This window comes from Physeter macrocephalus, chromosome 12, assembly GCF_002837175.3.
Source record: "Physeter macrocephalus isolate SW-GA chromosome 12, ASM283717v5, whole genome shotgun sequence".
Taxonomy (NCBI): Eukaryota; Metazoa; Chordata; class Mammalia; order Artiodactyla; family Physeteridae; genus Physeter; species Physeter macrocephalus.
In genome coordinates this window covers 50,354,892-50,380,403 of record NC_041225.1, presented here as the reverse complement: position 1 = coordinate 50,380,403, position 25,512 = coordinate 50,354,892, and the positions used below count along the sequence as shown (strand labels likewise).

General features: G+C 35.2%; 1 protein-coding gene across 6 annotated transcripts in view; it reads right to left on the bottom strand.

Moving 5' to 3' along the window:
• Positions 1-25,512, bottom strand: part of BIRC6 (baculoviral IAP repeat containing 6) — a 249,625-nt gene that overhangs the window by 75,032 nt on the left and 149,081 nt on the right. For all 6 annotated transcript variants that reach the window (XR_008618874.1, XM_055089099.1, XM_055089101.1 and 3 more), the window contains 11 exons: positions 23,976-24,197; positions 22,184-22,964; positions 20,404-20,547; positions 19,806-19,935; positions 13,582-13,713; positions 12,293-12,460; positions 10,864-11,037; positions 9,280-9,476; positions 4,021-4,321; positions 1,768-1,985; positions 723-887 (listed from right to left, as the gene is read on the bottom strand). Coding sequence is in view for 5 of the 6 variants with exons in the window: in XM_055089099.1 (XP_054945074.1) it covers positions 723-887; positions 1,768-1,985; positions 4,021-4,321; positions 9,280-9,476; positions 10,864-11,037; positions 12,293-12,460; positions 13,582-13,713; positions 19,806-19,935; positions 20,404-20,547; positions 22,184-22,964; positions 23,976-24,197 (2,632 nt within the window). In the remaining variant the exon portion in view is untranslated. The remainder of the gene's footprint in view (positions 1-722; positions 888-1,767; positions 1,986-4,020; positions 4,322-9,279; positions 9,477-10,863; positions 11,038-12,292; positions 12,461-13,581; positions 13,714-19,805; positions 19,936-20,403; positions 20,548-22,183; positions 22,965-23,975; positions 24,198-25,512) is intronic.

The following is a 25,512-nucleotide window of genomic DNA, read 5'->3' as shown; positions in this document are numbered from 1 at the left end:
TTCAAAAGAGGGTATGCTTTGCATGATGATGTAGTGTATGACCAGACATACAGAAGCAATCCACCTAAGAACATGAACTTAAAAACTTAGTAGCAACTCGGAGATTATTTATTTCATTGAGTAGATTCAGTTTATAGTTTGAGGGTGACGGAATCTTAGAATTTTATACAAGAATAAGCTTATCATCCTAGAACTGCAAAAATTATGTTCAAAGACTTCACCAATGCTCTAAAAAAAAAATGGACAACTAATTTCAGTCAATTAGTTGATGCAGGAACAAAAGCTAATCTTTAAGAACGTACTCTTCTCATTTCTGTGGTACTGAAGACTTTATAGTTCACCTTGCCCAGTTCTAGAAAACTTATAGAACAATGTGAGAAACAAAGATATAAAAAATAGATTTTTTTAAAGAGTCCAGATATAGCACTTTAGATGAGAAGTTGACCAGAAGAAAGTAGACATGGCACATTCCAGTTATTTGATAATTTCATCTTTGTCACTTTCCTCCCAGTGAAGAAGCTAACTAAGAGGGAAGAATTTAGAGTTACAAGTAGGGAAGAGAAATCTTTGTCCAGTATCTTAAATGTACTGAGAGCAAGGAGTACAATGGGCTGTATAAAAGTACCTTAGGATGAGATGGATAGTCAACAATAGTTAAAAATCAATACAACAAAAAAAAAATTTAACTATTATCACTGACAATATCAACTTTGCAAATATACCTGCAGGAGACAGGTAACATGTTCCTCTTCCAGCCTCTGTTTAGTTAAGGCTTGTTCCACATCCCATCCAGAAGCTGTAGAGCCTGTTCCAAAGCCAGTCCCTTTGGCCCAATAGAGCTGCTGTTCTTCTGTTGACGTAGGGTTGTGACAGCTCGATACTTGTGGCTTATAACAAAAAATAAAAATGTATCACTATTTGGTTTCATTTATCGTCAAAATTTATCAGTAGAAATTTAAATAGTTTAGCTGATATGGAAAACAGTTTAGCACTCCTTAAAAAATTAGACAAAGAAAGACAATGTGACCCAGCAATTCCACTCCTAGGTATACACCCAAAGACATAAAAACTGATACTCAAACAAATACGTTACTCTTATGTTCATAGCAAGACCATTCACAATAGCCAAAGGGTCAGCCCAAAAGCCCACCAATGGCTGAATGGATAAACAAACTGTGGTTTACACATACAATGGAATATTTTTCAGCCATAAGGAATAACGAAGTACTGATACATGTTAGCTGGATGAAACTCAAAAACATTATGCTAAGTCAAAGAAGACAGACACAAAGGTAACATATTGTACGATTCCATTTATATGAAATATCCAGAGTAGGTAAATAAACAGAGACAGAATGCAAAGTATAGCTGTCAAGGGTTAGGGGAAGGGAAAAATGGGGAACAAATGCTTATATTTAAGAATAGATAAATGGGGACTTCCCTGGTGGCGCAGTGGTTAAGAATCCACCTGCTAATGCAGGGGACATGGGTTCGAGCCCTGGTCCAGGAAGATCCCACATGCCATGGAGCAACTAAGCCCGTGCACCACAACTACTGAAGGCCACGTGCCTAGAGCCCATGCTCCACAACAAGAGAAGCCGCTGCAGTGAGAAGCCCATGCACCAAAGGGAAGAGTAGCTCCTGCTCGCCTCAACTAAAGAGAGCCAACGCGCAGCAACGAAGACCCAACACAGCCAAAAACAGATATAAATAAAATGACACCTTCTTTAAAAAAAAAAAAACAAAAAACCAAACAACTGAACCTACCTCTGTTTGATTGAGGCTAGAGTTTGGAACTCGTGGGGCATGGTGGCTCAGAGCAGAGAGACAGACAAGTATGAGGTGTAGCGCTCCAATTTCCAATGCCATCCTCCGCAGAAGCACACCATCGTCAGTCGTCAAAGGTGTAGTGCTAAACAAGCTACGAAGGACATGGAAAGGAAGGGTTGGGAGCACGTTGGCTGATGGAGATTGCAGGATATGACCTAGATTAAAATGAGAAGAGAACTCAAAATTAAAAATATTTAAAAACACAATAAGGAACAACACACAAGCGCACAAATTTATAATGGCAATGTAATATAAAATTATATCATACTTATTAGAAAACAACCACAAAATAATACCAGAAATACTGATATCTTAATCTCTAATAATAAAGTGTCTAGAAAAGCTCAGTAAAAAGACATCATATACATAAACTCCAAAAGAAAGTTGAAATATACTCATATGATATTAGTTACAGACTGTCAAAATTATTATAATCTAGAATTTAAGCGAAAAACTAACAACGAAAAAAGAAGCCATTAAAAGCTTCGTACAAGAGTATGAAAGTAACTGCTTGCCTTGGAAGTAGTTTCAACCATGAAAGCAAGAGTGAAACAATTTTGTTTTGTTTGCAATAAAGTTTTCTACTATGTTCTAGCTAGAGAGGAGCGTTAAATGTAAAAAAAAAACAAAACAAAACCCACTCCTACGTGAATGGGAGATGAGACAACTACTGTAAAAAGGTATGTCAGAATTATGCTTTTTAATAAACATTCATTGTATATTCATTAGAAATAGTTTGAAATGACCTAAAGACAATTCTTTTTCCTTTTCAGTTTAGTGTTACACTTACTATCTCGTAATAGAGTCCTAAAATACCGTGGTTCTTATCCCTCTAGGTACTTAAAAAATCAGATGAGGCAATTAGAAATTCCCGATCTACTAAAATAAGTATATACAATTTATATATGAAACCAAACAAGCAGGACTTATTTAGTATATAGACACTGTAATTTAATAACAATTATTACAAAAACATTTAAAATTATGTCAACATTTTTGAAGAATTCCATCAATATGAAAATACAAAAGAAAAAGTACATACAATGAATATTCAATAGCTTCAGTTATAGGATTCACGAATAAATTCATATAATTTTATTGGATTATATATACTTTGCTGTACAGGGTTTAAAAGTGTATACTTTCTAAATGGCATGTGAAAGATATCACCTCTAATCAAAACCACATGAGTTTAAAGTAAGATAAAAAATACTAATTATCAAATGTAATGGTCATTGAAGAATTAGAGGTAAACCAAATGAAAATGTACTTGCTAGGCTACCCTATGATTTTTCTTTGTTTCCTTCTATTAACACAACTGCCAGCCCAATGGAAATAATCACCATAGCTTTCTATTATTATTCTCTATTATTATTATATTATGAAATAGATTATCATATAGTATAGTGTTATAATATTTGCTTCATTCTGTTCTCTTCAATCTAAATATTGCTACCAGATTCACTGAAGAATTCTTTAAAAAGATTCTCATCACATCACTACTTCACTTAACATATTTTAATAAATCTTAATTACTATTCAGAATAAAATCTGAAGTTGTTAAGAAGCCTTTCCATCATGTTATCAATAACAACTTTTTAAGTGAGTTCTCAGTCCTGCTTTATGCAAATTTCATCAGCCAACTTATCCCCTCTCATATAATATGAGCATATAAACACTGCTCAAATCATTCCTTCTTTCTGAAATAACCATTCTCAACCTACATTGACAATTTCCTTCAAGGCCCCACTAAAAACTACAATGCTGTTTTATTCACATTGCTGAGTAGTAAGGAAATAATCTCACACTTGTAAGCCTCCATAATACTGTACTTCTCTCAAGGCTTTTATAACTTGTTAAGTCTATATGTGTATATACATTCCTCATTGCTATTACTGGAACGCATTAGCTACTTGATGGCAGGATCTAAATACCTGCTTCATCTTTAAATGCCTCCAACGATGCCCAGCAGTTTTGTAAGCACTCAATATATAACTTTTGAATGAACAAAGAAGTGAAAATGAAGCTTCTTTAGGATTTATTATATCTATTATTGGAACTAAGTTGCCAATAAGAAATTATCTAGTAGCTAAACTATGAAATACATAAATGATGAATAATAGGCAATGATCTGAGTAATTTTACACAACCTACCTACATTAAATTTCATTAATAACACTAAACACTTACTTCCTTCTCCATCATCTGTCACTCCCAAAACCAAGCGAAGAAGGCACTGGGCATGTTTTCTTTCTTTTAGTAGCACTTCAGCATAGCCCGGAAGACGAAGAAATAATCCAAAAGCAGCCAAAGAATGGGCAGGTATGGGAGACATGGTCTGTACTGCTGACTTGATAGGTGGAGGTTCAGCAGCAATGGTTTCTGGCGCTTCATAAACTAATTCCCCTGATTGTTCAATAGTCACCCATTCAAACTGATCACTATCCTTTGGTTTCTCCTGAGTGGTAGATGTTACAACTGGAGCACTCACCTAAAGAAAAAACAATTTTGTTTGGCTATTTGTATGTTTCAACATCAGATTCAAATTAAAGACTTGAATTCAAATGATCTCCTTAAAATATAAGAATATAAAAATCAATAAAGGATGTATAACTGATCACGCTGGTGTATACCTGAAACTAACACACTGTTAATCAACTATACTCCAATATAAAATAAAAATTTTTTTAAAAATCAGTAAAAGGACATGTTTTTTAAAATGAGTTACATGATACCATGAGTATGGTGGTGTCTGCCAAGTATCTCTACTCTAAAAATTACTGTTTTCTCCTTTGTAATTAGTTAAGTATCTGTAGACATGTTCTTTGAGACTATATAAATATCTTGTTTTGCACTAAACTTTGATCATTAGAGTTAGCATTTTTATGCTTGCGTGAAATAATAATTATTACAGTGGTTGCCAAATGGTGATTTTCTAATCCTACCATTCCTGCTACATTAGTTGGCACTGAACTGTACACAAAAAAGTTTCCTTCTTCTCCAACTATTTATTCATTCACTTATTAATTTATATCTGTATGGATTCTAATTTTACTCTCTAAGTTATAATCTGTTACTATCATTTTATTTGATGCCCAAGGAGAATCAGATTTGGTCAGTGGAACCCCCTTAAAGCAGGCTTCTGTATCTAGGCTCATCTTGTACATTCTCTGCCCCAATCCTAGAATTTTTCCAAGGGGCACTGATTTTAGTGGAAACGGTATTTTAAAAAGAAGATATGGTATATAGGTATGTACACACTGCTGGGGGTAGTCTGATTCCATGCCCTATAAGCAAACAAATCTAGGAAAAAATATATAGAAACATGTATACCTGTGACTACATATATAGACAAAATTTCTAGCCTGTACTCTTCCATAGGCCATGGTCATGAAAAACAAAGGTAACAGAATTGTTACAGATTAAAGGAGACTAAAGAGACAACTGAATGCAATATATGATCCTGAACTGAATCTCTGACCATTACCTCCCTCAAATCATGCAAAAGAAATTGAATTTTTTTCCTTTTGTCCTTGAGAACATTAGCGGGACAACTGGCAAAATGTGAATAAGATCTGTTCACTGACTTATTTTACTGTTAACCACAGGTAACATTTTCTTATTTCTTTGCATGCCTGGTAATTTTTCTATTTTACACCATACATTGTTGATGAGATGTTATAGTAACTCTTAGTTCTATAATCACATTCTGCAATGTGTTCAGTTTTATTTTAGGAAATAGTTAAATTACTGATAGGTCACCTTGAGGCCTTCTGTAAATTAATTAGGAGAGTCTATTTTGGTTTTGCTCTTATTTCTCAAGTGAATCCCTGATTACCAGGATACCATCTATACTCTTAATGTGTGACTCATTTGCAATTCCAATAGAAAAGCCAAGATTTTTACCTCTAACTTGGAAGGAACAGAACTGCAAATTGTCTCCTCCATGCTGGATAGACTCTGAAATCTCTGGACAGCTCTTTCACCCTTCTAGTTTTCCCTCAAGAATCCTATGTATCCATAATTCAGGAGCCAGCTATGGTCGTGCAGAAATTCATGTGCAGAATTCCTGGAGCTCCCCCATCTGTGGCTCCCTCCTTTCTGAATTCCTCCCCTTTTAATTTCCAGCCAGGATGGAAGAACCAAACTCCTCTGTAGCTTTTGCATGAGTTCTACCATTCTACCCCACAGAGACTGAGGAGTAGTCTCAGGAGAAAAGTCACGTAGACACTAATCTCACCCAATGTGGTTTCATTCTTTTTGTGTTTAAATCCTCTTCAATATGTGCCTACTTTTAGTCACTCTCCAGAGCCTTTAAACAATTTTTTTAATAGTCTGTCCAGAGTTTATATATACAGGAGAGTTAATCCTATACCTGTCATTCTGTTTTACCAATTTACCCTTTATGGAAAGAGTAGTAATGGTTGAGGGAAATGTACAAAATTTTCTTCACTGGGTATAAAATTCTAGGATGGCAGATTTTCTTTTTTTTACATTTCAAAGATGTAATTCCCTGGCTCCCAAGGTTTCTGATGAAATGTTAGTTGTCAGTGTTATTGTTACTGTTTTGAAAAGAAATGAGTTGACTGCTTTTTTGGCTGGTTTTAAGCTCTTCTCTTGTTTTTGTTTTAAGCAGTTTATCATAATGTTTTTAGACATGAATATCCTGCTTGGGGTTTACAGAGCTTCTTAAATTTTGGATTGAGGTTTTACATCAGTTCTGGAAATTTTCTTCCTTTCTGTACTGTTTCTGTCCCTGTTTCAATCCACTCTTTTTCTGCAACCATAAATTCACGTCAGAATTTTTCACTTCTAGCTACATGTCCATATAGCTCTTATGTTCTTTTCATTCCTTATACATTCTATGCTTCAGTTTGGATGATTTCTTTTGACGCATCTTTTCTATCACTAATTTTGTAATCTTTAGTGTTTAATCTGTAGAAAAATCCATCTAACAGTTTTCTTAATATGAAGTATTAGAAATTCCCAACCCATTCTATAAGACGGTATTACCCTGATACCAAAACGAGACAAAAACATCCTAAGAAAGTACAGACCAAAATCTGTATTCATTTCCTATATGGTATGCTGGAACACATCACCACGAACTTACTTAAAACAACACAAATTTATTATACTAAAGATCTAGAGGTCAGAAATCCAAAAAGAGTCTTATGGAGCTAGAATCAAAGCTTTTGATCCTAAATATCAAGTGTTCCTTCTGGAGACTCTCAGAGAGTGTGGGTTCCTTGTGTTTTCCAGCTTCTAGAGGCTATTCACATTCCTTGGCTTTTGGCCGCCTCATTTGAACCTCTGCTTCCAAGGTCACATCTCCTCCTTTGACTTTGCTACCATTGTCACACAACTTTCTCTATTCTTGGCTTCTGTTTAGATGGCTGAGGGGATCCATGAATAATATGACTGATCTCTTCAAATAGCACTCTGTGTGACTGAATGGACTAGCATCTTGATTTTTCTGAGGCACCAGCAAAGGTTGAACAGCCACATCCTTGGCTTTTTCTCCAGAGCATGCTTTTCTGACAGCAAATCTCTAATTTTAGCATCTTTTGCAATCTGGATAGACTGAGAATTTCTCAAATTGTCAAGTGAGGGTTGCTTGTTGCTCAACAGTTCTTTCCTCTCACATTTTACTACCAGCACCAAGAAGAAAACAGGTAACTTCACACTCGGGTTGGAAATTCAGCTAAATATCCAAGTTCATCACTTACAAGTACTGCCTTCCACATTCAGGACATAAATATGCTAGGATTTCTACCAATAAAAGACAGGGATACCCTTCCCTCCAGTTTCCAATAACATGTTCCTCATTTCTTTCTAAGCTGCACCATTAGTATTTTTAACATCCATATTTCTACCAACAGTCTGCTTAAGCCAATTTAGGTATTCTCTATGATACACAGGTTCTCTCTACTGTGATCCTCACTTTCATCTGGGCCCTCACTGGCAAAGGCTTTCCATCCATAGTTCTACTAGTCATCTGTTCAAGGCAATCTAGACCTCTTTTTATCATGCTCCTCAAAATTCTTCCACACTCTGACAACTACCCAATTCTAAAGTCACTTCCACTCTTTTAGGTATTTATTACAGCAGCACCCAATTTCCACTCAGTATAATAAAGCATACTGAATACTGAATTAGGGAAATCATTTTCATTGAACAATAATCTTGAGAATGTTGAAGTTTTTTTCCATTTCAAACTTTTGGCTGTATCATTACAATTTCTAGGAAGAAATAAAATTTTACTCATATTTTTCTGTGACAGTCATCTTATATCATGGTTATATTATCTTAAAAATATCATAAGCTCTTTGAATAGCAGGTTAAGTAATAACCATTTACTGAATAGGTATTATTGTGGATTGAACTGTATCCTCCCAAAGATATGCTCAAGTCTTAACCCCCAATACCTGTGAATGTGACCTTATTTGGAAATAGGGTCTTTACAGATGTAATCAATTAAGAGATGAGGTCATTATGGCTTAGGGTGGACCCTAAATCCAATGACGGTGTTGTTAGAAGGAGAGGGAGATACAGAGACACACAGATACACAAAAGGAAGATGGCCATGTGAAAAGGCAGGCAGAAACTGGAGTGATGCAGCTATAGACCAATGAATGCCATTAACTGCCAGCAATAACCAGAAGCTAAGAAGAGGCAAGGAAGGATAATCCCCTAGAGCCTTCACAGTGAGCATGGCTCTGGTGATACCTCGATTTCAGACTTACAGCCTCCTGAGCTGTAAGAAAATTAAATTTCTGCTGTTTTAAGCCACCCAGTTTGTGGTACTTTGTCACAGCAGCCCTAGGAAACTAATGCAGGCATACACACACACACACACACACACACACACACACAAGTAGATAAAATTAGAGAGAATAATTCCCCTACCTCAATCAACAGAAATAAAGAGCTTGGTATTTACAACTCTCCATGCATCACACTCTCAACAGAACATCGAAAGTACACACCTCAGTGACAGTAACATTAATGAACAGGGGAAGAAGTTAAATTAACGTCTTAAAAACGACTTAAATGGAAATGGCACTTAAAAAGGAATAAAAGTTAAGCCAAAAGACATAGTGTATTTGGGTAGAAGTATACACTACTATTTCACTCTCCCATTTCCAGTAATATCCGTAATTAATATCACCCCTTAAGAAGCACAGAAACAAAAATGTTATAGTGTGATGACCATGAAATGAAAGTAAATGCTACAGTGTGATGCCCCTGGCAAATCTGCTTGGTCTTCAACATTTCTTTACCAAATTAATTCTTACAAAGCTCCATATAGGCTGAGTTTTGAAAGGTTTATATGCTACTCAAAGACTTTAAGGGAAAGGGTACTTCCAAACGTTAAGTTAAACACAAACCAGAAAACAGAAGGTCTTTCCCATGGAATGATATAATTAATTAGGAATCTTATCTTACCTGTTGAATTACTTCTGGATATAGCATGGGTAGTCTTTCTGCAATAAGAGCCAGTCCACCCATTCCTGCAAAAACTTGTAATGGTGACTGAATGGGACAGGTTTCAAGTAAAGATTCATCCAGTGTCCCATCCATACATTCATCACTTGGAGTGAGAGTCTCATCATCGGGACAACTACCAAGTAAATCTCCATGATCTAGAAGAATAATTGCAAATAACAGCTAAGACAGGATCTATTTTTATAATACTTTTTCACTTACAAAGCAAATATTGTTGTCATCTCTCTACTCAACAAAAGAGCATAATTATCTTAAGTTATTCAGATATCGCTATTTTAGGCTAGATGCTACAAACATGTTTAAATAACTTCTGATGTTGCTCCCTACAGTCTTACTACTTGAAGTATATGGTCCATGGACTAGTAAGCATCAGTATCAGCCTGAGAGCTTTTGAAATGTAGACCCTCAGGTCCCATCCTAGACCGTGTAGGAATCTGCATTTTTATAATGTTCTAGGTGATTTACAAGCATACTGAAGTTTGAGAAGTATTATCCTTTAGGGCAAATAAATAAAACATCAGAGACTCCAGAAAATATTAATGTATGTGCATGTTATGCTCTAAAGTATCCAATTAGGAAAAACTGAATAATGACAAAGACTTTTCTTACTGAAAACTGAAAATTATACCATATTGGTTAACTTCGAATCACTCACAGAGGAAAACCAAAAGTTTATGTTCACACATAACCAGACCCTACTAACATTAAAACAGACAAATGATCCTGCTGAAAATTTGGGCAAAGAAAATGTACTAAAATTTATTAAAGAGTACAAAAGGCTAATAATTGAATCTTTCATCATGAGAAAGATTGACAATAAATAAGATGACGCCACATCCACACTATGAAAATCATTGCTTAAATACCATTTATAGTAGTGAAAAATTGGAAACAGATTCCTTCAACAGTTGTGAAACAGATAAATTGTTATATCCATATTAAAAATAGGCAATAAAATGCATTTATAAATATTTAATTGAATTATAAAAATAAAAAGGTAAGAAAATATATGATCCCACTTTTGTTTAAGGTAAAAATGTTTATGAGCACAAAATATCACTCAATATAAATTATCAGTGAATTGGAAATTCTAAATTGGGGTTCTCACTTTGATTATAAAATTATGAAGAATTCACATGGCTCGTGCAGAAATAATATTTTTAAAAATTAGGGAATTCCTTGGTGGTCCAGTGGTTAGGACTCCAAGCTTTCACTGCTGAGGGCCTGGGTTCAACCCCTGGTCGGGAACTAAGATCCCGCAAGCCACACAGCGTGGCCAAAGGAAAAAAAAAAAAATTAAAGCAGAAATTAAAGCATATGGGCCCATAAAATAAGTGATGCTACACAAGGAATTAATATTAATTTCCAATGGAAATAATGGCAATTTTCTATATTTACAAATAACTCAGTCATAAAGAAAGAAAAGTATCTCAAGTTGATGTAACAAAAATGTACATTAAGTCATCAGCTATAGAAATCCCTGCCTGCTCAGACTGCAATTTTAAAGAAATATCATACACATACCTTTTTCAGGGTGCAGTCTTTTAAAAGAATCTGTTTTTGACAGACTCGGGTCTGTGATAACTCTAGAACCCAATTTAACTGTCAGATCTATTGAACGGTAACCTTGAGGAAGTTTTCGGTCATATAGCAGAGTTAAAAGTTGGGCAAGCGTCATTTCAGCTGGCAATGGCTGGCCTAAAAATGACATAACTAAGTTAAACCTGGAATCCAAGAGGGAGACATTTACTTGATTCAATTTACTCAATTACTTAATGCTTTTACTAAGTTATATTACAGGTAAGAGTTTGATTCTGACACCAATTTCAAAGCAATTTAAAAACTGGGGCTTCCCTGGTGGCGCAGTGGTTGAGAATCCGCCTGCCGATGCCGGGGACACAGGTTCGTGGCCCGGTCTGGGAAGATCCCACATGCCGCGGAGCGGCTGGGCCCGTGAGCCATGGCCGCTGACCCTGTGCGTCCGGAGCCTGTGCTCCACCAACGGGAGAGGGCACAACAGTGAGAGGCCCACGTACCACACACACACAAAAATAATAAAAATTAAAATTAAAACTGCCCACAGAAAGTTTACAAAACTCAAATCTACTTCTGACATATGTAAACAAAAATATCTATACAAAGTGTTAATCAGTTGCTAACCAAATCCCACCCAAGATCTTCTGAGCCATGGTGAACAGAAAAAAAAGAAACATTCCCATAAATCTGGGACTGGCAAATCTTTTCCATAAAAGGCCAGATAAAAAAGATTTTAAGCTGTGGAGGCCATATGGTCTCTGCTGCAATCTACTAACTCTACTGTAGCATGAAAACAGCTATGGACAATACATAAATGAATGGGCACAGCTGTATTCCTATAAAAATGTTTTTACAAAAAGAAGCATCCAGTCCACTTGCGATAGTTTATTGACCTCTGTTTTAAATCAACAATGTAAAGCTAAGAAGTAAAATCCAGTCAAAGTTAGTTGGCAATTTGATTATAATGATACAGCACAAAAATGGAGATAAAATGGTTATCACCTTGACCAACGGAAAGTATACTGGTCAAAGAATAAGTTTAGGTAGAGAGGAAGGTTAACTATCAGGGCTACATCTAAGAATTCCACAGCTAGAACTAATTCTTTAAAATCAGCCTCACACTGCATCCTACCTAACTTGTTACGAACACACGAAAACATTAACTTTACTGATCATTTTATGGCACATTCATAACAAAATTCAGGAAGCGAGTAAAGTGTAAAAATGCAACATTATAGTGTTAAAAAGGGTACGAAATAGGTTACTCCCTTTTTGTTCTCACTTCTTTTGGAGGGAACTATATGGACAAAGTCTCACTAAATTATTTATCTCATCAATAGCATCTGATTACACATCTGATTTGTACACTTGTAAGATTACTAAAATTTCTTATATGTTTTATCACTGTGAACACTACCAGCTAAGAGTTTGTGGAACAGGTGAAACACAGGGACAGTAATTATTTTGTTGGCAGCCTCTGCTCCTGAGGAAGCACTTCCTGTTTTATCGGGCATTGTCCTCCCTCTCCTGGATGGTGGGCGAGGTGGTGTAGATGACACAGCACGTTTAGATTGGGATTTCAGCCCTAAAAGAAAAAAAATCACCAAGATTTTATACAGCCAACACACTCATGAAGTAAAAGTGTATTTCTACAATATATTACTAAAGCACCACATTCCTAACGCCAAAAGATAGAAATATTTCTTCTCATTAAATATCTACTCTCTTGATTCTACGTGTCATTTATTATACTCCATGAATAACTGGCTGCACGTGTAACTATTTTCCAAGAAAGTATAAATTAACTCCTATACTCTCTGAGATACATATAGATGACCATCCATTTACTAGGATATAATTTTGTGCAAATATGTACAGAAAATCTTGTGTTCTTAATTTTTCTCTGAGATAGGATGGATTAATCCAATACATAGGTCTGCTATTTGAGGAGTAAGGTAATCTAGGCTGAGCTTTCTCTTCTGAACTAAGAATTTTGTTAAGGAAAATATCCTCCAAAATTATCACTTATCATGGCCATTTTTTCTTCTTCCTGCATCTAACAGCAAAAACTCATTTTTCAACCAATTTTCTTTTGATTTTTATTTTCTAATTTTATGTAATGAGCACAATATCTTAAGTAAAACTAGTGAATACTTTTTCATTTTTTTTTTTTTTAAAGGAGGTTACAGGGACTTCCCTGGTGGTCTAGTGGTTGAGAATCCTCTTTCCAATGCAGGGGATGTAGGTTCAATCCCTGGTCGGGGAAGTAAGATCTCACATGCCACGGGGCAACTAAGCCCGCGTGTCACAACTAGAGAGAAGCCCGTGCATCGCAACTACGACCCGATGCAGCAATCAATCAATCAATCAATCAATCGGAGGTTACAGAAAAATTCCTTAACACTTAGTGAACTTTTAAGAGTATAATTCCCAGTACACTGTCAAGCTGAAACAAAATATCTATTTACACATGCTGAGTATCTGATTAAAATATACTAAGCTCAAAATTAAGTTTAATAATTCCAGTGCCAAAAAGTAATGGATTTCTGGTGCAATAATTGTGTATTTAATATTAAGACATCATTACACCAGCTTTTTGCATTAATACTTTTTATTACATGAAGTTCCTGTAAATATAAATTGTTACATTTTACAGAAACCCAAACAAAATCAAGATCATAAAAAAAAAAAAGCAAGCAAGCATACCTGAAGCAACAACAACACTGTAATTGTCCTGAAATCCATTTTCTGCCTTAACTTTTTCCTTCTCTTCATGGTTTTTCTTTTCTTTGTCATCTTTTTGTTCATTAATTAGTTTAGCAGTGATACTTGGTGTATCTGTAAGAAATTTTTATGTAAAATACATTGCTTTTCAAAATTGTTAAGAAGGGAAGCAATAAATATCTTGGAGACGTTTACACAAGATTATATTATCACTAATACAAAGGCAATGTAAATGGTCTGGAAGGAATGTTGTTAAGGAAAATCTGACATTCAATTCTCATTGATTTTATCAATGAAAGGGACTCATCACTCTCCTTAGGCCAGGATAAATTCCAATCTCTAGAAAATATTATGTATTATAATAGTACTACCTCTAGAGGCAGTTTTGAAAACCATTATCAAGAGCATTTGCTTTACTGTAGGCATAGTTCAATCTGTTTGCCATGTAACATCGATTTCAGTCCTCACAACATGCAAACCAAGGAAGAATATTATTTTCAAAATAGGGAAACAGCCTTACTAGCAAGGTTACTCATACAACCTGTAAAGGGCAATATGGAATTCAATCTCAGGACTCCTCCTAATGCATTACATTAGACTTCTATTTTTTCTACAAATGGAAGTATAAAGGAACAAATTTAAGTAACAGAGGTTTCTGGTTTTGTTGTTTTTATTGGGTTAGGAATCTTAGATAAAGTGATATATTTTACAAGTACTTTAAGAATGAATACTAAAGACTTTCATAGATAGTTATTACTCTGAAATCGTATTTTCTTTCATGCTTTTGAATATGGCATGCTATTATAAATCATGAAATAAATGATGACCATACAGTGATCTTATTTAACCATTAAGAAGCTCAAAAAGCTAGATGAACTGTTCTGATATTAAGAATGCTTTTCACTAAGTGGATATGACTGATACAGGCTCTCTTTTTACTTTTCTAACTTAACACAATTATGATCCAGTGCTTTATTGTAATGTTAAGGTGAAATTATCAAGTGATAAAACAGCACCTTTTGTATTGTTTCCTATTTTGTAGCTTTCTTTGAATATCTGAAAACATCCCTGTGATCTCAATTTCTAGAACCTCTTCCAAACTACAGATTGCCTTTAGACCAATTCTATATTTGTGAAATAAAAAAAAAAAAATTGAACACTGTTAATACAGCAGCTCCCCCTTATCCATGGTTTCATTTTCTGTGGTTTCAGTTACTTGCGGTCTGAGGATATTAAATGAAAAATTCCAGAAATAAATAACTCATAGGTTTGAAATTGCTTGCTGTTCTGACTATAATGACGAAATCTCACCGGATCCATCCCACTTGGAATTCCCAACCATGTCACTGTCTGCTCTGACATTCAGTCACGGATGTCAGTCGTCATGGCTAGATAACCCAGGATCACCCAGAGCAGATGATCCCTCTTCTGTTCCTCCTCTGGAGGTATTGTTAGAAGGTCAAAAGTAACCTGAGCCTAGGTTCCCAATGCCTATGTCATTCACCTCACTTCATCTCATCACATAGGCATTTAATCATCTCTCATCATCACAAGAAGGTGGGTGAGACAGTACAGTAAGATTATTTTGAAAGAGAGAGACCACACTCACCTACCTTTTGTTACAATATATTAGGTAATTGTTCTATTTTTTATTAGTTATTCTTGTTGATCTCTTACTGTGGGCACAGTAAGAGATTAACATATGTATCTTATTTATCATAGATATGTATGGATGAGAAAAAACATAGTATATACAGGGTTCGCTACTGTCTGTGGTTTCAAGCATCAGCTGGGGGTCTTGGAATGTATCCCCTGCAGATAAAGGGGGATTACTGTAATAAATACATAATGCAACAATACATTTTACTTTCTCAGAAAAACAAGCAAGTAACCCCAAATGGCAAAAAGAGTTACACAAGTCAGAGGGAAATATTTAAGTAATAAAAAATTCACACAATCATAGTTCATTAGGTGATAAGAATTTATATTCTTTATTTTTATATTACTTTGTTATCTAAGACTTCTAACTAAATAAAAATAACAAAACAAGAATATATATACTGTTATCTCAATAGATGCCATTCAAACACTAAAAGGTATCACTGAGAAAGATTTTGCTCAATTTACTGCTTAAAATTGTTCTGGTTTGGATTTCCACCTGTGGCCAAAATGAAATAACAAAGACCAGATTACTGTCCTACCTGTAATAACTAAAAATTAGGAAAATATATGAAATAAAGTTTTCAGATACTGGGCATCAGGAAGGCAGGACAGTGATTCCTGGGTGAGTGGAAACAAATGAAGTAAGCACTAGGATTGCACCAGCTTATTTCCTGCCATTTCCCAGACCACAGCTCAGCACAACCCAGGCATCACTCAAGGTGAGGATACAGAGATGGGAGTCCAGGAAGACAAAGGCAGGTTTGGCTGCAGTTCACAGGGCACAGTGCCAATGAGGAGAGATCTGCACAGAGAGCGAGCCCCAGTGATATAGAGGGTCTCCTCTAATCTGTAATGCATACTGACAAGCATTACATACAAGGAAACCACCTAAAGGGCAAGGAAAATATTTTTAAAAAGTAGCAAGGGGGGACTCCCCTGGTGGTCCAGTGGTAAAGAATTCACCTTGCGGGCTTCCCTGGTGGCACAGTGTGGTTAAGAATCCACCTGCCAATGTGGGAGACGCGGGTTCGAGCCCTGGTCTGGGAGGATCCCACATGCCGCGGAGCAACTGAGCCCGTGCACCACAACTGCTGAGGCTGCACTCTGGAGCCACAACTACTGAAGCCCTCGCATGTGGAGCCCGTGCTCTGCAACGGGAGAAGCCACCGCAATGAGGCCGCGCACTGCAACGAGGAGTGGCCCCACTTACTGCAACTAGAGAAAGCCCGTGTGCAGCAGCGAATACCCAATGCAGCCAAAAATAAATTAATTAATTTAAAAAAAAAAGAAAAGAAAAAAAAGAATCCACCTTGCAATGCAGAGAACACCGGTTCGATCCCTGGTCGGGGAACTAAGATCCCACATGCCGCAGGGCAACTAAGCCCGTGCGCCGCAACTACTGAGCTCACACGCCACAGAGTCCACGCGCCTGGAGCCCACAAACCACAACTAGAGAGAAAACCTGCACAGCACAACTAAAGAGTAGCCTGCACACCGCAACAAAGAGCCCGTGTGCCGCAAAGAAAGATCCTGCACACCGCAACTAAGACCCAACACAGCCAAAAAAATTAAAAATAAATAAATAAAATAAATGAATATTAAAAAAAAAAAAAGTAGCAAGGGGATGAATCCCAGGTTCTAAAATGAGGGCTGGAATACTTAGTATTCCCAATGCCTAGTGAATTTCTAACAGAGTTCTCAGAAGAGTATAACCTCAGCAGTGGGGCCAAATTAACCCCAGACCTCCGTTTTCAAATGCAATACCGTGCTTCTATTCCAATACAGTATCTCCTTAAAAGTAAGTCCATTAAAATTAAAACACTAGTTCCTTAGTCTCACCAGACACATTCTATATGCTTAAAAGCTACTGCACTAGATAGTATAGGGTTATAAAATATTTCCATCATCACAGTAAGTTCTGCTCTAAATTAACAGCTGCTCTGGGCCCACCTAACAAAGCTTAAAAGCTGGTCCTAAAAGTAATGTTCTGTTTTTAAGTAATATAACTACATCTCAGAAAGAAATAAAAAATATTTATTAGAATACAAAAATATCCACCACCCAGAAAAGTAAAAGTCACATTGTCTGGCATCCAACGAAATTTTCTAGGCAAATTAAAAAAGCAGTAACACACAATCCACAATGGAAAAAAAAAAAAATCAATATAAACAGATCAATATATTCAAGACACTAGGGACTTCCCTGGCAGTCCAGTGGTTAAGGCTCCGCGCTTCCACTCCACAGGGCGCGGGTTCAATCCCTGGTCGGGGAACTAAGATTCCACGTGCCGAGCGGTGCGGCCAAAACAAACAAAAAACAAAAAATCAAGACACTAGAAGAAAGCTTGTACACTTTAAATAAAGAGAAGGACATACATAAAAAAGAACCAGCTATAACTTCTAGCAGATTAGACACTGAAGTCAATTTGAAGATGGAGCAATATAAATTATCAAAAATTTTAAATACAGGGGGAAAATGGGGCGAAAAAGGAACAGAGCTTCAGTGAGCTGTGAAACAAGTTCAAGAGGCCTAATAAATGTGTAACTGGAATCACCAAAAGAGAGGAGAGTGACAGGGAGACAGAATATATTTGAGAAACTAATAGCCAAAAAATTTCCAAATTTGATGAAATTTATACACCCACACAGATTCAAGTCCAAAAACTCAAATCATAAGAAACATGAAGAAAACTACAAGGTATATTATTTGATGATAATAATAATCAAATTGCTTAAAAACAATAATTAGAATTTTTAAAAAAGACACATAACCTTTATTATTTGAAAGCAGTATAGTCGAAAGCTATAGGTAGTGGGTAAAAGTATGGCTTAAATAATTTTGGATTACTTGTTTTCATACATGTTAACAAAATACATATGCACATGTTAATATATCCTAAGATATGGCTAAATAGCACAAATACACCTTAAAGTACCAAAGCATTGCTAAACAAAGGTTAAACTCAGCACTTAGAAGTTTCTGATATTTGCTCAGGATAACTTTGTTGGACTTTTTACTAGGATGTACTATTCTTCCACAGCAATAAGTTTTATTTGTTAATTTTTAATTTTTAGGTAATAAAGGGAGCTATTTTGTTAAATATCCTAAATGACAGACCATGACATTTTAGAAAATAGTATTCATTTAAATATAAATAAAAATGTTAAATTTCCAATTATTTTGTACTATGTCTATAGTTTTCATTATCAAGTTAAATGTATGAAATCTCAAAAATTGAATTTTAGTACTCTTCCCCACTTCCTTCCTTCAATTAATTAATTTTAAATTTTTTCTTCATCATGTAGAAGGCACAACTTCAGAAAATTGAAATTTAGAAAAAAGTTTGTAAAGTCAAATTTTCACAAAAGTTTAGCTGTAACAGGTAAGGTGGACATTTTCAAATAAGAAAAAAAATGTTACACATTTATAATATATTCTAACATTTTACTGTGTAACATGTAAAAATGTAGGAAAGTATTATAATTTTATACACACATTTCTGTTAGATGCAGTGTCTAAAACTGGTAAAGAATCTTTTCTACATTATTTTCTCCAAGTGATCATATCTGTTTACGTGGTTTAACTTACCATCTACGTACGTATGTATGGTAACAACTCCCAAATCTCTTCAACTCAGTCTTTTATTCTAAGTTTAGATTTATATTTCCAACTAACAAATAGCACCAGTTTTTTTTCTGGATACTTCTAACTTCTTTCAGTTATCAGTGTTGCTTAAAGACTTAGGTACCCCTCTAACGTATACAGATAGAAACACACTGACTTATATTTAAGTTAAAATGCAAACATTTAAAATTTTCAGTTTATTTTTTATTCTGACAACATACAAAAGATCATAAATACTTTGAGAGGCAGAATATATGTCCTGCTCACTTTTACATCCCTAGAAGAAATTACTATGTTTACACATAGCAGATGCTCAATGAATTCATCACTGATTAGGATTTCTGAGAGGCAATAAACCCAAACTAACCACAGTCAATTTGTATTCTACCTCAAAAAAATGCTTTTACTTTAATAAACTTATATCCTGTTTAAAGGCATCATCGGAGAGCTCTTGAAAAACCTAGGGGAAACGTTCTCTCTGCTTTCTTCACTGTTATAAACAGTAAGGTCACCAGTTGATTCTACCTACTGACCACTCATTTCTCCCCTAGATTTAGTAAATGTTTATTACTTAGAATTCTGTCATGCAACCTAATATACTGTAATTCATCTATTATAAAACAGCCCAATGGTTTATCCCGAGAAAATGCCATCAATGGCTTCCCACAGCTTGTCTACATTTCCAACTGCCCATTCTGTCATTACTACACATAACACACATCACAGCAAAAGAATTACAGATGCTGTAATGTATTGTACATTTTGTCCACTGTATCATGCTTCTAAATGTGAAGCTACCTTGACCTTTTCTAGTCATTACATGGTTGGTGAGTGAATGCAATAAAGTTATAAAAATAATAAAATTCCTATATACATCTAACATAAAGTTAAAGAAAGACAAATATTTAAATGTGACTTGCCTGACACTCTGTCAAGAACTTCTGATAATGTTGTTGAGACCGGCAAGTGAAGTGTACGGAACTTGTGGCCTGCTCCATACATTGGATGCTGGATGACATGGCTAGTAGCATTAATTCTACCCTTGTACAGCTGGAAATAAATTTAAAAGAAATCAAGAAGGGTTTTTTGAAATGTATACCATTATATAACAATTTCAGAAGCATAAAAAAACAAACAATTCAGTAATGCATACAAAAATGTAAAGAGTTTATTTTATATATTTCTTCAAATGTGGCATGTCTGCTATGCGATTTGTTTTAGCTTTAGCACTGTTGTACCTAATAATCTGTCAATCCCCCCCCAAATCAAATTATGCTATTCATGGCAAGTTACAACTAGGTTATTCTGGACAGAGAGGGTTAGCTGAGATTTTTAAGTCCTATCCTTAAGTATAAAGGTTGTGCTAATTTCACTTTGCTAGCACAACCTCTAATTTCTAATTTCATTTCATTTCATTAGAAATTAGAACAGAGATAACTGAAAGCTCTGACATGAAAACGTAAAATATTTTTACACACAGCTCATCATAAAGATTTAATATAATTGTTAAATACTCACTGGGCAGGGAGACTGAAGAAACATCGTCACTTTCTCATCCTCTAACATCAGTTGCAAAAATAATCTACGTACAAACCCTGAAATGTTCCCTGATGTTGGAAGGTTCCCTCTTTGAGGAGATGTCTGAAATAGTTCACAGAGAACCTGGCAAAGTGAAAGATTTAAAAAGTTAAATGAGGTATTTACTTGCAGCTTTATATTTTAAAGAACAAAGAGGAAATTTAAAATGTGGATTAATAAGTGTATCTGAATTCATCAAATCAGCAATTAAAGAATATACGGAAGTAGACAAAAAGTTAAAAGTGAAATACAAATTTCTGTGGATGAGAGAAGTTACTACTACAGGGTTTTCACATAATAAATACCCAGCAAAACCAACTTAATTTTAACTTCAGTCAATATCAATGTGGTTACAATACAATAAAATTTTTGAAAAAATATATTAAAAATATAAAACAAAGCCTTAACAAGAAGCTAAGAGATGATTATTAGGCCAAAAGACAATGGAACACAAAGTTTCATACTACCCACAGGCACAAACCAAATTGTCAAATGTCCATATTCAAGGACTTGGTTAAAATTGGTAATTTAAGCATTTCTTTCAAATTAGACACATTAAGTAGATACAGTTTCCCAATAATTAATTACTTTAGGCAACAAAGTATCTTCCTCTTCTTAAAGTTAAATCATTCAGTATTTTTTGAGAATTATGATAGCTCATCCTTCTAGATTCTAAAATTATGATAGCTCATCCTTCATTAATAGTTTAACCTGAATAAGCAGTATCAAATAAGGTGGTAAAAAAAGAAGCTGGTTCCTATTTATTGGTGTCTACCATGTCTCAGACAGGCTCTATGCTAGATACCTCATATACATTATCATATTTAATCCTTTCAAAAAAAAAAACCTTTTGAGAGGCAGGTATTACTATCTCCATTTTATAGTTTAAACAACTTGCTGAAGATCACAACAGATAGAAAGCAGCAGAAACTGGCAAAAAGCAACTAGAATTATGCTCCAGATAACTCCAGCTTTCAAGATTTTTGGCCCTGTGGACTTAATACAATAAAATCATCTTTCATACCTTTAATGTGATTTGTCAGGAGTCTCCTATCTGAAACTTATTCTAATGTCTGCTTCATTAGAAGCAAATCAACAGCTGTAACAATCCGGTTACTATAAAATGCAACGCCTCAATGCTGATGAGGCACTTGACGGCCACCTTCAAGTGGTCAATCCTGTTCCAATAGCTGAAGCGTTGTTGTTGTTTTTTTTTAAATATTTTTATTTATGTATTTATTTGGCTGTGCCGGGTCTTAGTTGCGCCATGCGAACTCTTAGTTGCGCCACGCGAACTCTTAGTTGCAGCATGTGAGATCTAGTTCCCTGACCAGGGATCAAACCCAGGCCCCCTGCATTGGGAGCGCGGAGTCTTAGCCACTGGACCACCAGGGAAGTCCCTGAAGCGTTGTTCTTTTGATTAGGGGCGGTTTTTTAAAAGGAGGAATGTATGATCTTTAGCTAGAATCTCCATGAATTTGCCCATCATTCATCAGAAAGAATAACTGATTTATGTAACAGTTGAGGAGAGGAGGGAGGAGATATCAGTACTTAATTTTAATTATGGTTTAAATTCAAATCCTTAAATGCACCCAACCCCAAACTTCACCATCACCTGGCCTTAATACATGACCCTTTCTGAACTAATTTCAAGAGTGCCATGTGACAGCACATTAAAATAATAAGACACTGGAACATAAGCCAGTTTTTCTACTCTTACCTGGGCCATCAGCTTTTGATTATTAGGGTGACATGAAATGCACTGCAGAAAGAATGCAACAGTTGCATTCTCAATTGCTGTCCTCTGTTGAGTAGTCAATCCTGTTGTAGCAGCTGAAGAAAGAGAAGCTGATCTTGCACTGGTCTGTTGTGCACCTAAATTATGTCCTCCAGAAGTGGACCCAGAGTGACACAATAAAAACAGAAGTGCTGTCCATAGTGGATTGACTTCAGACCCACCAAGCCAGTCTTTCATAATATGGCTATTGCCAACTTCTGTCAAAAACCTAAGAATAGGAGCAACCAGGTCTGCTGTGATAGGCATCTTATTACATTGTTGTGGAACGTGATGCCGCCTGAGTTTGTCCTGGGAAATATCTATTGATTGAGCAATGCTTTCAGAATAAGAAATGTGGCTAAAACAGAAACTAGCCAGACTCCTCACAAGAAGAGAAGGCAAACCTGAGTCCAGTAATTGTTTGATAGCTTCTGGAGATTGAGAAGAGGAAGCAAGAGTTGCCAAATGTGATTCAGTTAGTGCAAGAGGTGCTTGTGCGTTTTTAGAGTCATCTGTTAAAGATGAACTAAGATCTTGCTTTTTGCTATCATCTGTCATGGACAGTCCATGGTGACACTGCATTGGAGGAGGGGTAATTCCCATCCAGCCCATAAGCAAAGAAAAATAACTTGGGTGTATGTGACACATCGAGCAAAGTAGACTGTCAACAGCTTTCTTCAAAACCATATTGCAGGAAAGAGACATGGACCAATTAAAAAGTAACCTAGGGAATAAAAGATACCATGTTAACAATATATACATATATTTAGAAAGACCTCTTTGTCAATTATTTCTACTAGAAATCACTTTCATGAAAATTATACAGTCTGACATTCAATATAATGACACTGTAATGTTTCAGGAAGACTAATTGTGATAAACATCATTAAGTACTTCAGTAGATTGGAAGTTAGATTAGATTTGTAAAATGAGTACAGAAAACCAAGAGATCTATATCAAAATGGTTCTACCATTCTCTGTGTGACCTCAAAAAAATGACATAAATAATAAAAAAATTATATGTAAGAAATGTCTAGACTGAACTCGACATTATTAATGGCTTTAATTCATATCTGCAAAATGAAAACTGTTAGCAAGTTTCACTAATAAGTCATGGATTATGCCAACTGATAGGACCAAGTATGAAAATGACAAACTAGAGGACAAAAAGCCAACCTTTTATGAGTCATGGAACTCTTCAGAAATAAATATTATGTTTTGCTATAGACTTAGCAGTTATTAGGCAGTCAGCTCAACAAAGCCTTAACTGAGTATGGTGAAGAAATGTGGGTTAAGTGGAAACTACTTGTCAAAAGAACAATCATAACAGCCATCTAGAAAGAAGTAAAAACAACCAATTGTAAAAATTGTCTAAAGTAGTCTCTCAAAATTTCTAGCTACACTTTCCCTCCAAAGTTGCATATTAAAGATAAAAGAATCTGGCAGGTAAATTTGCAGATGAGAATAAACATTATGACCTGCAGGAGAATATATTAAACATTCCAATTTTAGGTGGGAAAAGCAGCAATGACACTAATGTAGCTTCTTAAAACTTGAAGATAAATTAATTAAATTTGTGTAGCATCTCATTTCGAAATTATACTGATTATACTTAACTAGTACTTTTTGAAGTATTATTTTGATATAAATAAAAATGTAAAATGCTGTTTCATCAAGTAAAAATTTAAAGTGATCTAGTACTGGGGGAAAAGAGAATTTCACAAATCATACTTACTCAAAGAGCTCTCGGTCTAGCAGTGCTGGTAAATCATACTCTACCAGCAGCTCATAACTGTGCCACAGAATTGCTGCCACACAGTGCAAGTGAGACGGAGATGGCATCAAAAGACCATACTCTATTGTTGAAGAGTTAGGACACATGTAGCTCATCCTGCCACTTCTTTTCATAGCAGCCACTCTTGCAGAATCAGTGACCCATTTTAACAAGGCCTGAATTCTTAAAAGAAGAAGATGAATTCAAATAACCAATTATATTCCAGCTGACATTTAATACAGATAAATTCCACCACTGCATGTAAGCAATGTATTTATCAGAATAATATACTGATTTTTCTCAATAGTTTTAATGTATCAGTAAAATAGAAGGGAAAAGGAATTATACAATCAATAAGGTCATAGTAACTCTAATTTTCCAAAAACCCTACCAATCTTAAGCAATGAAAATGTTTGAGATAACTCAAGTCTAATTCAGCAAATAAACATTGATTCTTACCTCATTTATGACAGAATATATAAATATCTAGAATTAAAGGATACAGAGCTTAAAAAAACTCACTCTCTCCTCTAAATTTTCACTCACCTTGTAACAAATCCACATACCACAGAGCAGTGATCTGAGGCCAGTTCTTCATTGTGCAGAATTTCATGCAATACAGCATGAAATGTTTCACAACTCTGGCCCCCAAGCATTAAATACTAGTAGCAGCCACCCACCCTCTTTCACTCTGACAACAGAACAGCCCCAACATATGTTCTTTTTTCAAGTGCCACTCTACACTCAATCCCCTAGAGCTGGAGACCACAAAATGAAAGCAAAAGGCTTTTTAAAGCAGTAATGCTTTGGAGTTTGTATTTTTTGGGGGGTGGGAGGTGAGATTTATTGTCAAGTTCTTAAAACACTGTATTTATCTTTGTTTTTGTTTACCTTTAAATGTCTAGTTTAGAGCACAAGATTCTCTGCTTCAGGGTAAAAGAAATGGGAATTGGAACGTATATAATACTACTTAATCCCTTTCTCTACCGTTAAGGACTGAAGGGTTAGATGCTTTAAATTTCATATGGCAGGACATGAGGACAAGTCATAGAAAAAGAAGGGAGATGAGGCAATTACAGAAGAGTAACATTTTCTAGAAAAACAGCAGCCAACAATCTTGTCACTAATGTTAGTTCTGAAACATTCTGAAATATTTACATTTGCATTTATGCTAAGAAAATAATTTTACGTGCAATTTTCTTATGATAAAAATTTTTTTTAAATAATCACAAGAGATTTAAAGAAACTTATTCTAAAACAATATTTAGCACATATTTTTAAAGTATTTTTAAATCCTATTAACCTTTATGATTTGACATAAATTCGTATTTACTTTGTCAAAAATACTCCAGTATATTTTAAAATATAATACAGGTATACATAGTTTATATAAAGCAAAAAGTTTAATGGAAAGGAAGTCAGCCTATTTAATATTTTAAAGTTACCCTGCTGAAACTAATTATACTTTGTTAAATATGTCCTTTAAATATTTTTAATC